The sequence below is a fragment of the Fistularia commersonii genome, chromosome 28, assembly GCF_037954325.1.
Source record: "Fistularia commersonii isolate RoL2024-O1a breed Wild chromosome 28, RoL_Fcom_v1.0, whole genome shotgun sequence".
NCBI classification, from domain to species: domain Eukaryota; kingdom Metazoa; phylum Chordata; class Actinopteri; order Syngnathiformes; family Fistulariidae; genus Fistularia; species Fistularia commersonii.
Genome location: NC_141311.1, coordinates 8,862,661 through 8,880,000, shown reverse-complemented (window position 1 = coordinate 8,880,000; position 17,340 = coordinate 8,862,661). Strand labels below are relative to the sequence as shown.

The 17,340-nt window shown below is 47.0% G+C and overlaps 1 protein-coding gene across 1 annotated transcript in view; it reads left to right on the top strand.

Annotated features, from left to right (window-relative positions):
- The first annotated feature begins 2,382 nt into the window (after positions 1–2,382).
- Positions 2,383–17,340, top strand: part of asic2 (acid-sensing (proton-gated) ion channel 2) — a 301,381-nt gene continuing 286,423 nt past the window's right edge. The window contains exons 1-2 of the mRNA XM_086175926.1: positions 2,383–2,660; positions 3,257–3,881. Coding sequence (XP_086032052.1) covers positions 3,309–3,881 — 573 coding nt within the window. The 5' untranslated portion in view covers positions 2,383–2,660; positions 3,257–3,308. The remainder of the gene's footprint in view (positions 2,661–3,256; positions 3,882–17,340) is intronic.

The window sequence follows — 17,340 nt, the reverse complement described above, 5'->3', positions numbered from 1 at the left end:
AATAAAAACATAGATAAAGAAAACAGTTCTGCTTTTAGGAAAGACATTATGTTTTCATATATTTTTTTTTTGGAACTTTCCTTAGCAGCCATAATAAAAAAAATAATATGACATTAATCAGTTTTATTTCCCTCGCTGAAACTCACTTTGTGGCATTACAATATAAAATCTTGGGGGAACTGGAAACTCACAGAAATGGGCAAGAAACAATCTAGAGATATTAAAGAACAGAATTTCCCCAAATAATGTTAATTTTTCTCCCAGGAGACACAAAAAAGTAGCTATATGAAATTATACACCAAAAGTTTAAGTCAGTAACAACCTGTTGTGACATTTAATCTAACGGTTAATGAAACCCTCACTTCTTCCATGAAAAAGAACTGACTTTTTATATTGACCATGGAGCCAAAGTTGTATTGCCAAAAAAAAAGTAAATGAAAGTTGCATTACTGCTCCCTGAAACTTATAGATAGGTATCCGTGTGTTTGTGTGTGTGTGAGGGAGTGATGGAGGATATTGATCGCCCCCCCTCTACTTTATATACATTTCAAATTGGTACTGTGGTAAATGCTACCAGTGATGACTGAGTAGGAGTGTGTGTGTGTGTGTGTGTGTGTGTGTGTGTCTTCTCTTAATGTTCTCCTGCCTTGGTTCTCTACAGGTTCTCCCTCTTCAGTGTAAAAAAAGTCTGCAAGGTCATTGAAGATGTGAATGAGAGAGCAAATGGTTGGATGTCTTTGTATGATTGACAGCTGGTCTGTCCAGGTTAAGCTCCGCCTCCTGCATCAAGGTCATCTGGGATTGGTCAAAGTCAATCCTGGGCCCGAGAGCGCAGGATAAACACAGGTACACAGGTAATGAGGTATTTGGAGTTTTGACTTTTGGGGGCCTCTAGGGCCACGTAGTCCACAACACAATCAGTCCATGGGGTGAAAATTCATGTTTGGCATAAAACTTGAATCAATTTTAACATTAAAAGGCAAAGAACAACTTTTCAAATGATGTAAAAGTCATGGAGTTATCGTTTTATCCCCTCCTGTCCATCTGGAGTTTATTAAATGGGTGCAGCGACAGGGTGTTTGGCAGTCGACATCCTCGGCGCCGCTTCCAGATACTGGTTTGGCCAAAAACTGGTAATTTGGGTCTGATTAGGTTTGTTCTTTACAGTCGGTTAACGGCGAGACGCGCCGCCTGCCAGGAGAAGACATGATCAACTAACCTCAAGTCAATCATCTTCTCCGTGTTCTCCTGTGTGAGTGTTCTCCAGGTTCTCCGTCCTCGCTTTAAAAAGACTGGCCGTAGGCGTGCATGATAAAGTGTTTGGTAGGATGACTTTTTGCAGCCTGTGATTGGCAGGTTGTCCAAGTCAAGCTCCACCTCTCGCCCCCTAACACCAGCTGGGATTGGCTAAACTGTGAATGTAATATAGCCAATGAATGATTGAACACATAAACAGTATGTAATCCCTGTGGGCTTGGTATGACTTTTTGTTGAATCCCAGCGTGGAAGAGAAGATTTGGCCTGAATCATCCAAGGAAAATAAAACAAAATAAAATGCAATAAAACTCAGTTCTGCTGGCAGAGACAGGAAGTGACACTGAACCCACGCCAAATCAACGCTTCCTTCAAATGCTCTGAGGGGCCAGCTGTCAATTAAGAAATAAAAAATCGCCTCCCCACTTGCAGAATTTGAAGTTGTGGTGTTTCCTGGGGTATTTGAACACAACATTAAAATGTGTTTTTTTTTTTCTAATTTTCTTCTCCCCCTCCACATCTTAACTTCCCCCCTAAGATGCATTATATTAAATAGCTCAATTTTACTGTGCGCCTGATATTTCCTTTATATCAGCGTCCCCGCCACCCGTTGCGTGCCTGAGCTCTTTTTAAAAAAAATTTTTTTACTTTCCCCAATCTTATTTTTGTCCCCCTTCCCCTCCCCCCAGCACCCATCCCCTTCAACCTAAATCTCCCTGCCGTTTCCACTTCTGCTTCACTTCCCGTGACATCCACTCCCTCCACCGACCGAGCAGCCACCCCCCCCCCCCGGTTCCCCCGGTTCCACTATCTGTCTCCCAGACAGCGATCACTCCCGTCTGCGTGGAGATACAAGGGGTGAGGGGAAGCGACCCCCCCACACACACTAAAAGATGGGGGGGTTAATAATATTCAATGGGACTTTGCTTTGTGAGATCGAGCAAGGGGGAGCGATGTCTTCCCTTCCCTGCTCCTCTTCCTCCCTCCCTCCATCCCTCCCTCCTCTCCCTCCCCTCCTCTCCTCTCTCTCTCCTCCGCTCCGTGTGAGCATGTGTAGTGGCGCGCGTAGCTCCGGTCTCCGCCGGGCTCCGCCGTCGTCAGGCGCCGCCGCAGATGAGCCGCGGAGCGGGGGGACGCCGGGCGTGTCTGACCGGAGGAGGACGGGAGGAGTTCGGATCGGCGCGGGAGACTCGCCCGGCATCATCATCATCATCATCATCATCATCATCATCACCCTCCTTTCCCTCCATCACCCCCCCATCCCTTCCCCTTCATTTTTGGGTCTCTCCATCCCTCCCTCTTTCTGTCACACACACACGCACGCACACACGTGCGCCCTCTCAGACTGACACGCACACCCCGCGCCCGCCGGATGTCTCCACGCTAGGCGGAAGAGGAAGAGAGAGGTGCTCGCAGGCTTGTCATTAGTTGGGAGAGCGCGGGAGATCCCCCCCCACCCCCCCGGAAGCCCGGACGTGCGTGTGTTTGCGTGTGCGTGTGTTGCACGCGTGCAGGAGAGGGGGAGAGAGAGAGTTACCGCGCGCACGCGCCTGGATGGAGACGAGCCGGGACGTGAAGTACACAGAGGCGGCTGTGATTGGCTAAGAGGAGCCTTCCTCTGGGAATCTTTTTTTGTCAATTAAAATCGCGGTGACACGGACGGTGAAGGGAGATGTGTGTGTGTGTGTGTGTGTGTGTGTGTGTGTGTGTGAGCGTGTGAGCGGAGTGCATGGCTCCATTGCGCGTGCATGTGTGTGTTTAGTGAGGAGTGATTGACATTGGAGGCGGGGATGAGGGGGGACCACACACCCCGCCCACCCCCTCTGCGTTTTGTTGACTTTTTTTTGTTTTTAATCCAAAAGTTATCTTTTGTCAATTTGTGTTATTATAATTTGGTTTTTTTTCATTGTTTGGTGACTTTTGGTGCCGTTATTCCTGTTTAAGGTCTCAGTCCTGTTTCAACCAGGTGCTTCCTGGTTCTGACCCTCCCTCTGTCGGCCAGGTGTCCGGCGCAGCGTGGGGTCTCCCCCGCCTCGGGGTGACGCGGGCCGACGATGGATCTGAAGGAGGGTTGCGGCAGCCAGGGGAGCCGCGGGAGCTCCAGCCTCCGCCCCACTTCCTGGCAGGCCTTCGCCCACGGCAGCACCCTGCACGGCCTGCGCTTCGTGTTCCCGTACGGGAAGCCCACGGCGCGCCGGCTCCTCTGGGCCACGGCGCTGCTCACCTGCTTGGGACTCCTGGCGCTGGAGAGCGCCGAGCGTCTGGCCTACTTCTTCTCCTACCCGCACGTCACCAGCGTGGACGCCGTGGTGTCGAGCAGCCTGGTTTTCCCCGCCGTGACCATTTGCAATCTGAACGCCTACCGCTTCAGCCGCCTGACGCGCAACGACCTGTACCACGCCGGTGAGCTGCTGGCCCTGCTGGACGTGCACCTGGCCATCCCGCAGCCGCACCTGGCGGAGCCCGACGTGCTGGCCCTGCTGCAGGAGAGGGCCAACTTCACGGCGTACAGGCCCAAGGCCTTCAGCATGATGGAGTTCATCGAGAGGGTTGGACACGACCTGCGGGAGATGATGCTCTACTGCCGCTTCCAGGGCCAGGAGTGCACCCACGGGGACTTCAAAACGGTGAGTCCACGCATCTCCTCTTCCTCCAAACGCGTGGCCTCCACGGACCTCGTCGATGGTTGTTCACTACCTCTTGTGTTTCTCAAAGGATTTGTTGATTTTTTTTTCTTCTTTTCGGGCTGTTCTTCACCCACCAACCAGGGTGTGCTGAGAGTCGTACCCCTTATCTGCTGCGTGTTTGAGACCCGTTCTGCACACTCCTCATTGTTAGTGGTGTGCCATCCCCCCCAAAAAAACGATGCGTGTGGTGTCTGTGCAACAGGTCCATGCACTCATGTGTTTTTTTTTTTTTTTTTTTTTTCTTTTGTATTTGATCAGTGGTGGAATGCAAACTCACCTCAACCCTAACATGCCAGAGGCTGTTTGTGTGTCTGCTGGGAAAACAAGAACAACAACACAATTTGCTATTTGGATTGTTTCTAGTAGTTTGTTTCTCTTGTGTAAATTCTGCACTTGTGGATCTAGACGGCACGGAAAAGAGCTTGTACATCGCGTCCTGTGTTTTTTTTTCCATTTTTTTTTTTTTTTTTAAAATACCACCCGACCATTTCAAACCTTTTTGTTCGAGCCAATGATTTGCATACCAAAGCGTACATATTCACCTCACACCTCAACTTCATTTACTTGTAAACACCCACTTGTGTCACCCCCCCATCACTTGCACCCCCCAGGCTTGTTACTTGTACCATCTGCCGGGTGTGTAGGTGAAGATATGTAAATGTTAAAAGGGAAAAAAAAAACAGGGAAGCTTTTAAAAGTGCGTTCTCTCTCCACCGATGCTTGACCTTGCGAATACAAAAAAAAAAAAAGAAAAAAACACTGTCTGCCATTTCTTCAAGGGCAGTCCCCTGTGATATCTGTTCAGACAATCGCAGAGGATTTCCCTGGCGTTCTCTCCTGGCAGTCTGCAGCGCGACCCCAGACCCAGGTCCGCCTCACGAGCGCAACTCTCGTCCTCCCCTCCGATTTCAGATGTTTTTCAGCCCTTGTGTCTTTTAATGGAGTTTGGCAGGCTTTAGCTGTGTAATCAGCCTCCCTGGAAACCTCCGCAATATATCTGCAGCTCTGGCATTATTACCGCCTGACAGAACAATGTAGGTGCGGGTCGGTCTCGAAAAAAACATTCTGCTTTTTCCTGCCTTGTTAGAATAACGCGGGGTCGGCGGGCCCGCGTCGCCGCGCCACGCGTTTTGCCGGATCCTCTGTTTCCTAATCTCTCAAAATCCCTCAGCAAATCGAATTTGCGCTGGCTTTCTGCTCCTTTGACTGAAGAGAAAGCGGCAAGGTTCGGCTCGGCCTTTTTTCCGTCCCTCATCGTTGCCTGCCAGCTCCAGGCGGTGCGGCCGCTGGATCCAGGTGTCGCCGTTACCTTCCGCCGAATGGGGCGCTGCGGTTGACTTTTTCCAAAACGGTTTTCCAAAACAAAAATGGCGGAGTGTTGATTGCGCTGCAGCATCAGTGAACCGGGTTATTTCGTCATCGAGCACAACGTTTCTTGGACGGATTGTTAATTTTGTTTGGCATATCCTCCAGAAAGTAGCCTCCCCCTTGACAAGAGTGCCTTTCTGGATGATTCTGTGTATTTAAAAGACAAACAAACAAACAAAATGAGGCCTTTATTTGGTAAACAGAGGACCTGATTGATGAAGTTATTGACTGTTGTGAATGAGGAGGTGGAATATAACATTAAAAATCCTCAGACAAGGGGAGAAACTTCATTGCAGAGCTGCCGGTTCTTTCCCACACAGTTATTGGAGAACGCAGTCTGTCCCTGCTCAGGCGCCGTCCCCCCCTTTGGGATTTCGCATCCTAACTCCCACGTTTCCGCAGAGTCTGAAATGTAGACGAGTGCGAAGCTCTCCACTCGCCGCCTTGCACTTTCAAAATGTTTTTTTTTTTGCTTTGTCCCACGTGCCGCTTGGCTGCCCACCTCCGTCGTCCAAACCCCGGACTTAACTCACTGCTTCACACGGCCTGTGATCAGCAGTGAATCTCTCATCCAATGAAACATTAATGCTTTCATCCGGCATCGACGCTTGCAGACCTGTGATGTTTGATCACACAAAGCCGCGTTGTTGAGGTTCTCTGCTAGCGCTGTCAGACCTCTCTCCATCTTTTTCTCAGCCCACAGATCGCGTCCCGGAGGCGGTTCTATCAAGCGCTCTTGTGCGTCGCTAGTCTTTTTAAGGCCAATGAACAAAAAGGAACATCTTGCTAATAGAATGCTCCTGCAGCCCTAACGTTAACTCAAAAGGCAGGTCTTTTCACGATTGTTTGGTTTCTCTAGAGGCGAAAAAAAAAAAGCCCAGTGCAAAATATAATCGCATCACTTCTCTCGGAGAGTAATATTAAAAAGTATGTAGTTTTTTTTTTCTTTCTTTGCCTGACCACCGCTGAAAGCCGCTGTCATCACCGCCTGAGGCAGATTTACCACCTGCAGGTGGATGAAGACTTTTGGCTCAGGTTTTCAGGTCTTTTGTGCATTATGATTAAAAAAAAAGCAAAGTTTATACCTGTTAAATTTCAGCAATCCGAAAACTGCATAGCTTTAACCTGAATGGGGAGGGGGGGTCCGCTCTGCTTCAACTTTTGCCATCTCAGCTGCACAATGAGTAATGCAAGTGTCAGGTATTAGACAGAGGAGAAGAATGTATGGCATAAAATAAAAGCTCCGGTCGGTGTTGGGATGCATGGATTTTCTTCGCCTCTCCATCCTATAAGGAAGTGGTGATAAATCAAGGCGGTCGTCCTCTAAGCTCGGTCCCCGTTACACCGGCCAACGTGAAATTTCAGGCTGCCGTGTGATGGATGCTCCTTTGCCCGGCCGTGTGAGGAACACGCGAAGGTTCTTTGTTTCAAACTTGTGTTTCTTGTGTCGCCGATGCGCCTCGAGTGAAAACAAAATAGAAGCCTCGGTGAGCGGTTTGAAATCTCGACCTTCAGCCTCCGGGACCTGTCTGACGTCCGCACGCCTTCGTTTTCTGTTTCGGATGGAGCTCAGAAGGTTATAGTCACAAGCGGGCGAGGCTGCCGTGGAAGGTCGATGGATTTCATCTGAAATTAGTCCGTCTGATTCTCCGCTGTCTTCACCTCCTGTCGAGTTTATTAGTCATAACCCAAGCGTTTCTCTTACTATTATCATTTTTCTTTTGAATCGTGTGTTTGCTTTCTTGCCTCTCTTATGTGTCAAATGCCGGTCGGAGAAGCCGTTATTTTATTTGAACCGTAAATAAATGATCCTTGTATACATTACGGCCGCCATGAGCCGCCCCTGTAGAGCCGCTCTCTCCTAGACACGTGTGATGTGTGATTATTATTTTTTTTTCCCTCGACTCGTTCGGCTGAATCTTAGGGGAGTGTGTGCTCTGGGCCCTGTCATGGCCTCCGCGCAGCCCGGGGAGTCTCGGCTCGCCCCCCCGCCGCTCCACCTCCAGCGCCCACGCTGTGTGAAACGTCTTTGACCCCCAGCTGGGTTCAGAGATAATCATGTTGACAGAGAGCCTACTAGGAGGCACTGTCATCTTCTTTGCCCTCTGCCTGTTGCTGCTGCTGAGCTCCTGAGCCTTTCCCTTCCCCCGAGTGTCGACTCACTCGTTCTCCGCTACTAAAGTGACACACCTTCATCATCAGTATTTTATTTTCTGCTGAGGAGAGAGAGAGAGAGGACCCCCCCCCCCCTCTTGAAAGAGAGAAAGTGTGCATGAATGAAAGCTCAGAGAAGAAATGATTTGAAGGAAGACACACACAGACTCAACAAAACACACACACACACACGCAGGAGGGGGGTGGACGATTACCGCGACACCCCGGGGACCCGAGTCAGCATTTGAGTGGCATCAAGATGAGTGACCGTGGGGTCGGTGTAATGCCAGGGGAAGGAACCCTGTGTGCAGCGCTACAGCGCTGGCGTGCACGGAAAGGCGCTCAGCACGCTCGGATGTGTCGGCCGCTCAATTATTTATTCTACGTCTGTGAAGGCTCTCAGGGTCATGATCCCCGTTGTAAAATCTCCACGCGGCACGTTTCGCGGGCGTTCGGCCTCCCGTCCCAGAGGCCTCTCCGCCTCTGTGGATGTCATGTTTCCGTACCAGGATGTCTAATCTGCCTGCCGTGATTTATCTCAGATAAGCGCTTTTCTCTTGTTCTTTAATGGTTCCAAAGACGGACCCCGTCCTCTCGTTCGCTTCTGGGCTGTTGGAGGTGAAAAAAAATGGGCCGGTGAGAAAAGTGGTCTCATTGTTTCAGCTGATTTGCAGAGACAGCTGCACCGTGAGCTGACTGGTCGGGTCCGGCGTCGGTGAACACACTCTGTCCAAGGTGCAGAACCCTCCACGTGACCTATGTTTAGAAACTGATAGGAACGGTGCACGTCGGGGCCCCGCGCAGCGGTTGGTTCATGGTTACATTCCAACCAAGGCCTTTCTGTGTGGAGTTTGCATGTTCTCCATGTCTGCGTCGCTTTCCTCTGGGTTCTCTGGTTTCCCAAAGAACATGCTGGAGGTTGATTCTTCTTCTTCTTCTTCTTTCGGCTTTTCCCTTCAGGGGTCGCCACAGCGAGTCAACTTTCTCCATCTAACCCTATTCTCTGTATCCTCCTCTCACACAACAACTACCTTCATATCCTCTCTCACTACGTCCATAAATCTTCTCTTTGGTCTTCCTCGAGACCTCTTGCCTGGCAGCTCCAATTCCAGCATCCGTCTACCAATATATTCACTATCCCTCCTCTGTACATGACCCAACCATCTCAGTCTGGCTTCTCTGACCTTCTCTCCAAAACATCTAACATGTGCTGTTCCCCTGATAGACTCATTCCTGATCCTATCCATCCTGGTCACTCCCAAAGAGAACCTCAACATCTTTATCTCTACAACCTCTAGTTCTGCCTGCTGTCTTTTGGTCATTGTAACAGTTTCTAGTGCATACATCATCGCTGGTCTCACCACTGTCTTTTACAGTGGAGGTTGATTGGAGACCCTAAATTGCCCAGAGTTGTTAAGGAGAGAGTGAATGGTTTTATTTATCTGTCTGTTATTGAGTGGCGACTGGTCCAGGGTGAAACCCAACTCTCGCCCAATGAGAGCCAGGATAAGCAGGATCAGCGGTATGGATAATGAATAAATGTGGTGTTAATATAATATATTTGTTGCGTTGACATAAAGTCACAATTATGAAAAATGCATCAGTAAGAACAGATGAATCATTTGAATGTCAATATTGGATACGATTATTTGGATAGAGGTCTTAGGACTATATTAACTTGAATGACATGCCTAACACACACACACAAACACACACACAGATATTTGCAATCATCCCAGGCAGGTAGAAGCTGGTCACATTCCAGCGTGACCGGAGGGCTCTGTCGCACAAACACTGATTAGCCGTCTGACCGGAACAGAAGTGCTGGTATTATGACGCCGTCTGTTTCCAGCAGTGGCCAGTTAGCTGTTGACATGCGACTCGTGACCCTGCAGATGCAGGTCCCTCAATGTTGCCAAAACTGGCGCTGACCCACTGTGCCATCCTCATCTGCCGCTACACCTCCGCCGCCAAATTTGATCGCTTTTGCATGAAACCCTCTGTCCTTTCGGGGACGGTACCCGGCTGGTTGCTTGTTCGCGGGCTTAATGACTAACGTGGCATTATGGTGGCATTTCATATTTATGGCAGGCGGGGTTTCTTAAAGGGCAGGGGAAGCACCGCCACCACACAGGCGCCTGGCCCTTCTGAAACACCCAGAGAGGCGGCAGGACCGGGGCTAATTGGTTTAGGGTAAGGAGAAGCTGGAGAGCAGCCACAGACGAACGTCTCTCACAGTGGAGACGCTGCGGTGGTGGGTCACGGTGAGCTTTTCTGTTTTAAATGTCGGCCTTAAAGAGCCAGTAAAATTTTTTTTCCCCCCCAGAGGGATTCCCTCGTCCTCAAATAGCCGATACTGTTTTTGTGGCCGTGCAGGTTCAGTGCTTAATGGAATTATCATTTGTGTTTGTACTGCTGGGAAGAAGGTCAAATAAACATCTTTGCTGCGGCTGTGGAAGCAAGCTAGTCAGTGTTTGGCCTCTTCCTCCTGTGTAAGGTGATATGTTGTAAAGATACAACATACAATTCAAGGTAAAATTAGGAATGGCCTTAAATAACAAAATCAATGAATTAAAGCAATAATGGCAGCACTCATTTCTTTCCAAGTAATTGTATCATGATTTTTTTTGATCCCGATCATCATTATGTTTTGTAATGTTTTTCTTGTGGATTCAGTTACGTAACGTAAGGGTGTCACGGCAGATAGCTTAGATCAGACCTCGGCATTTTACGGCCCGTGGGGCACATCCGTCCCGTTTTGCTTTTTCAACCAGCCCGCCAAACTATTTTCTCTGAATATTTTTAATCAGTCAATTGAATTTTTTCCCTTTGTTTAATTTTGTGTGGATGATCCCATAAAAAACAATATTGGTCCATTGATATGATCATTCATTATTTTAAAAATAAAAGGACAAAAAATGTAAATATTTAAATTGCAATTTTCATTTTGTTCAATTTACATGATGCCCATTTTGGACGGCAGGTTCTTAAAAAGGGACTGGATGTCTTGGCAATTGAGGGACATCCTCAAAGGGGCAACGGAAGACAGGGATTTTCAAAAATGGGCGTCAGGGAACCGAGGAGAGAGCGATATTTTCTCGAAAATCAGGGACACGGTTCACCGTGGCTGAGTAAAATGGTACAGTGGAAACATTTTTGAAAGTTTCATGGACAATAATTACCACTGTCTTTTATTGGACAAAGAGAGATTGGCTGCAGGAAAAAAATCTGTGCAGACATTCCTTATCATATCATTCACAGTTAAATCGCTCATTCAGATGCAGCCAGCGAACTTCCAATTTGGTGTCTCTCCATTTCAGTTTTAGCCCCTCTGCCTTCCCACCTAAAACCGCAAATGGGTTCATCCATCCAGGGCAGGGTTTTTGGCAGTTGGGGTCTGTCTAGATTAGCTAAAAAGTGTTAGAGGAGTCCCTTGCAGTTTGCATTAAATGTCTGGATGAGGGTCTCGGCATCATCATTTCTGTTTGTCATCTCTGAATTTTTTCATGATGATTTGTTTTACTACAGAAATGTTCACATTGGATCCAGAAACATAAATAGATAAAAAAAATATAAAAAAAAATCAACACTCAGGTGCGCGAACACGGAAATTGCTCTGAGTGATTTATTTAGACTGTACAATAAAACATGGGACAAGAGCAGGTCTGGAAACATCTTTTATTAAGTTAAAAACTCATTAATACCAAGGGGTTGGCGTTATAAATGTGAAAAATTAAAATTCCCCAAATAAATCATCCTCTACTTTAATTAAAGGAGATAAAAACCCGGTAAAGACGGACAGCTGGGCTGAGAGGGTCTCGCGTTGCGACATGCTGAGACAGGATGTAATAGATCCATTTGAGACATAATGAATAAAAATGAGGGGGGCGGGTGAGTGGGAGTTGTGAGCGAGAACCAGGTGACCAGTCTCACCTCGAAAGATTGCAGGTTCAGGTGAATCTTTTTTTTTTTTATTTTTCTGAATCCATTTCCCCCCCCCCTCCTTTACTTCATGGTAATTCCTCATGGTTGTCGTAGCATAGTGGTGCTGAAAGTCCGTCATGTTGTTTCACGCTTGACATTACCACACAAATAATGAAGGACGCGAAGGGGATTGTGCACTTGCTGCTCGGCCGGCGGTTTCTTGTCACGCATGGCAACAGGACACAGAGAGCCAGAGAAAGCTACGCGGCGGTGAGACGCTGCCACAGCCTAGCCCGCTATGCTAACTGTTTATGTGGCTGCCACTTTGTCATGTATCATCCAACAGTGAGGAATTTTTATTGTCATTATGCAAGTGTAATGTAATTTTTTAGGGACACATAAAAAAGAGAAACAACACATTTAAATAGACAAAGTACATACACAGTAGAAAAAGAAAAAGTTTGATAGCAGCAAAAAAAGTGGGTGTTATGATTCAAGTGCAGAGGGTCTTGAAAGGACGGTTTCTCCAGATTTCCCCAGATTTCAGCCCGAGAGAGTGCAAATGCATCAGTATAAGGCTTGCTTTCAAAGGGCCAGATTAACACCATGAATGTGACAAAATGCAATATAAATTTAATTAAATTAAACTACACCCTATTATATTATCAAACAGCTGTTTCCGTATTTATTATGTATTCAAGTTACAGATATTACATATGCATTTGCATTTATGTAAAACTAAATTCTGCTGCAGTTCTTTGTTTTTTGTCGGGGCTAAATTACTTAGCTCTGTGTTTGGTGTCAAAACGCAGATATAGATTATATTCTTTTACCGCCTCATAACCCAGACAACATACTGGTTTTTCCCCTTGAAGTATAAACATGTATTCATTTTCACATCATTCTTGAAACAACCTTCCTCAGCATATTTTTTTCTCTTCTTGGACATGTTTGGGTTAATTTGTGGCGATATCTAAATTCCATTTGTTTGGAATATCACCTTGACCTCTAGCTAGTGGCGAGATACTGTTACCTTTGCGGATAACAACTGAAATGCATTGTGGGAGATGTTGTTCATGGTCAATGCGCGCTTTAAAGCAGCATAGTTATTTTAAGACAATCATGCACAAGGACACATAATAAAAGTGTGGCGGGCCACATGTGGCCCGCGGGCCTTGGGTTTGACACGTGATCTGGACCATAAACCACCGCAGGGCTCGATGCTGTCGCGCTCTCGTATGCAGGGATCAGCGCCGATCTGAGACTTTTGCGGGCCGTACTTGTCGGCAGGTAGGAGAAGGAACAGCAGACTCCGCGTCTCTCCCGACGACAATATGTATGAGCTGAGTGGCAGGAACTGCCGGGGCTGTCTTTGTACCCCACTCAGCGGAGAGTTCAACTGTCAAATGGAATCTCCTGCAGGAACGAGAAGGATATTGTGTTTCATAGATGAATACCTACAGCGTAATAATGTTTGCTCTGTTTTCTTTGATGCCGGCGAAGTGAGGAGTGTCAGAGCGGATGTACTGCAGCAGGCAAGTGTGGATTTGGATTTAGACACCCCCCCCCCCCCCCCCCCGCCCCATCCCCTTCATGCACAAATGGAGTTCAGTGGGAGTCCAAGACAACGGTGGCGTCGCTGCACCGTTGTTGTGAAATGGACAAACACGTTTTTAACGGGCTTTTGTTCGAGGTGTTTTGCTTTGCGTACGTTGCTGTCGGTCGGCGAGTAATAACATATAGGGGACATGTACAGCCGCAGATTTGTCGCAAGACTTACACGGTTTACGATGGAGGGAGGGCACTGTGTCAGTGGGTAAGGAGGGGGGGCTAGCAAGGGGGAGCTGGCTCGCGTTGGTATTCATCCTAGCAAACAGGAAGTCAGAGGAGAGGGGTTCGGTCCATTACTTCAGCAGCTCATCCAGAGACCCACTCCATCATGGCCACGAGAGGAGGAGACAACATATCTGTGTGTTTGTTTGTTTGTTTGTTCACCGAGTGTTATGTGAGCATCAGCTTCAAAGTGCTGAAGGGCATGTTTGCATTTCTTTGTGTGTTTTTGTTGGGGTTTTCTGCTGCGGCCTCAGTTCATTCAGTTTGTGTGTGTGTGTCTGCGTTTGAGGTCAGGCATCTGCTGCTTTCAAACAAATATAAAGTGAAAGGTTACGATATCAAAGATTAATTGCCCACAATTAGCTTTGTTTGTTTTGGATGCCAGGATGTAAATGATGAGCTGGCCTCCGTGCTTAACTTCCAAGAAACACCCGTGTCTTGCATGGTAATTACAAAGTTCTAGCCTGTTGATACGTTTAGGCGTAGAAGACAACAGCTTCAGAATCTTCTTTCGTACGTTATCAATATAGCTTATCCCTCTCAAAAGGGCTACGAGAGGGGGCGGAGCCAATCCCAGCTGACAGTGGCACAAGAGGCGGGGTTTATCCTGGACGGTTCAGCTGTCAATCACAAGCTCCCCATGCCCAGCTTTGAACACGTTTCATCTTCTTTTTTTATAGTTTCGTACACGATGTCTGAATGAATAAATAGCAATAGATATGAACAGTGGATGGGTTGACTTCCTGGCTGCTAACAGTTAGTTAAGGAGTCTCGCTGCCCGAGGAATAAAGCTGCTCTGTAATCTGATGGCGACACGGAGGCTACTTGAGAATCGATTGTCGTGCCGCGGCGGAGTCAGCAGGCTGTTGCTGGGTGGGTTCGCTTGTTTCCCCCTGCCTCATTGCTGGTGCTCCTTAGACACCTACCGAATATTTTATAGGCTGTTTTTTTTTAGTTTTCTAAACACTTCCTGTCCGGGTCTGTGCACCTGCCGTGGCGGTTGTCCTCACAGGCCCCTGCAAAAGCCGGAGGGACTCTCGCCTGTGTTTCCTTGGAGAGCAACAAACAGATGCTGAGCTAAGAATTCAGCGAACCTGCTTTGGAGTTTTCTTGCCAAGACATTTTCCAATGTTAGCGCTTCAGCCTCACTTCAGGACCCTGGATTGATTCCCGCAGGGGGATTTTCAGTATGGAGTTTGCATCTTCTGGCCATGGCTATGTGGGTTTCCTCCAGGTTCTCTAATTTCTTCCCACAGTCCAAAGGAGCTTAATTGGAAAAAAAATGTAAAAACACCGAAATGTGTGAATAACAGAGTGAACGGTTGTATCTGTTTTTACCCCTGCAATCAACTGGCAACCTCTTGCCCAATGACAGCTCGGATAGGCTCCTGCATCCTCATGACCCTACGTGCAAGATAAGCGGTAGATAATGGATGGATGGTATTTCAAGAGTTCTCACTGCAGCTTTGCAATCACTGACGTGCACAGGCTGAGCCAACCATTGGCTCCAGATCGAGACACCAGCTGATATTTAGTCCCACCAAATAGTTGGGATGGTCGTGGGATGTGATTTTGTATGGAATCCATCTGGCATCGCAGCCATCGTGTCACTGACTCGAGGAGCTGAGGAAGAGGAGGTGGCGTCCAACTTGAGTTTGGCAGAAAAGAAGAGGCGTGAAGAAGACAAAATAAGATGCCGGTGAAGAGAAAAAAAAAATACAGAACATGTCGACTATTAAACGCACTTCAATGACATTTGACATTTCCTCTTTGGAGGTGTGTTGCGTGAGCGGCCTTGTCCTGGCGAATGCATTACAGTCATTCAACTGAAAATCATGTTGATGCAGCAATCAAACTGAAATTCTGTATTCTTTCTTTTCTTCAACCTCGGCCAGAGACTTGCCTGTTGATGGTGCCTTTTGAATAATTCATCGTCGAGTCAGTTCAGTTTCCCCACATACCTATACACAACCAAAACAAAGCGTTTGTGCTCTTAAGTTCTCAGTTATTTCTCCTTAATGAAGGCTGTTGCTTGGCTTATTCAAATGAACTTTGAAACATTATTTAGTAATTAAGGTATGCCTCCGTCCTCTAGATGCTGGGAACAGTCATTATAAAAACATCCAGGGGCCTAGAGAAGCCATTGAAAATTTGGAATGCTGACTATAAAAAAAAAAGTCTGGCGGGGGCAGATTCCTCCGTGTCTTCTTAAGCGGAGGACAAAATCGAATATTATTTTTGGACCAAGCACTGGCAGTCGAGCGGAGATGGGACCAGTCGGCAGTCATCGGGGACAGTGGGCTTGGCTAGTCGACACAGAAATCTATTTGTTTGTTGGGGGAATTGACCCGGCCTGACCTCAGTTGCAGTCAGTCAAACATATTTGAATATTTGAGACGACCCAATTATGCAGCGTTTGCTGATTACCAAGTGCAAACATGTGCCGCAAACGTGCAATGAAAAAGAGGAGGTGGGATTCAGGGAGTTCGGTCAAAAGACGAAGACGACGGGAATCAGCGGGACTATCAAAACAACGATGGCGAACAGTGAAGGAGGGCGTGGGCTGACAAAGACAAACCGAACTACAGTATACCCTTGTTTTTCGTGGGGGTTACGTTCCAAAGAGAACCCATGATAGGCAAAATCCGTGAAGTAGAAACCTTTTTTTTTTTTTTACAATTATTATACAATTAAATACTCTATTATACATTGAAAAGAAAGCGCAAACCATTTTACAGGCTCAATCATTCATTTCACAAATAAAAGTACTGTACTTTAGAAAGTTTTTTTTCAACAAATAACTTCTGGACTGTACTGTCAAATAATAATTTTAATCATCAATGTGAACAGAAGGCTTTAAATTGCGGAGATTACCACCGCCCACTGCGACCTTAACGCTGCTGCAAAACTTATTGCTGCTGTCGTCCTTATGTTTTTTTCTTCCTTCTTTATGGAACGAACGGAAGATTCATCAATTCCATAATACCGACCTACAGCCGCATAGCTTTTACCTTCCCTTAGCATGTCCAAAAGTTTAACTTTATCTGCGATAGATAGCATCTTCCGCTGCCTTTTGGGCCCTGCCGCAGGTGCTTTTGTCGATCCAGAGCGTTTTGTCAACATTATGGGGTTTTAGAGAAACTCGAAATTGCAAGAGAATTAGCACGTACGTAATGTAAATTTGGCAAGCTGTTTTACGTACGTGTACGTATTAAACTGCAACGTTATTGACACACAGGTAGAGAAGAAGCGGAGTGACTTTTTTAGCCAATCAGAATGCAGAACACAATGCACGATGCAAATCCGTGAAGTAGCGAAACCGTGAAAAGTAAACCGCGTTATTGCGAGGGATCACTGTACACTAATAATTTATCCTTTATCAATAAAAAGTGGGGAAATTCAGTCTCTGCAATGAACCCATCACGGAGGAACCATGATCTACCGTCCACCAGCGCCAGGGGAGCACTTAGGGGTTCAGTGTCTCGCTCAACAGGAATCTTCGGTCCCAAAGACGATCGCTCAGCCAGCGGTTTGTCCCCCATGTTTCTTTACCCTCTCACGGCCTCTCACAGACATGGCCACGCTGTCACGCGTTTGATGCCGCCAATCATATCGTCTTCGCTCCCTCATCGGGTGCAGTCGGTAAATGTCTGATCCCCAGGCCTCATAAAGAAATCTGCCGAAACCACTGGGCTATTGTGAACCTTCAAGCCTTTTCAACATCAGTAACCACGGTGACCATTGTGTCCCCAGCTTTACTCTGGAGTGTGAGGTTGCAGAGCCAATGACCAGAGACAGAACTTATCATTAAAATCAAGTAAGATAATTCTAATCTTATAAGATGTGAAAAAGATTCCACTGCTAATAGCAGTGCTAGCCTAGCGTTTAGCTCAGAGTGAAAACACATATGGGGGCGCTGCAATAACTCTGGATGATGTGAGGGACCTCCCCACCCCCATTTCAGCCCAAATCTCCGGGCTTGAGGAACTGTAAAAGCAGTGCTCCAGAAAGTTTAAAAATATAGCTGCAATAAAGATCTTTAAATGTCCTGGCACAGATTTACATATGAAAGTCACATTTTTGAGGGGGAGGGACCTTTATTTATTTTTTTTATGTAAAA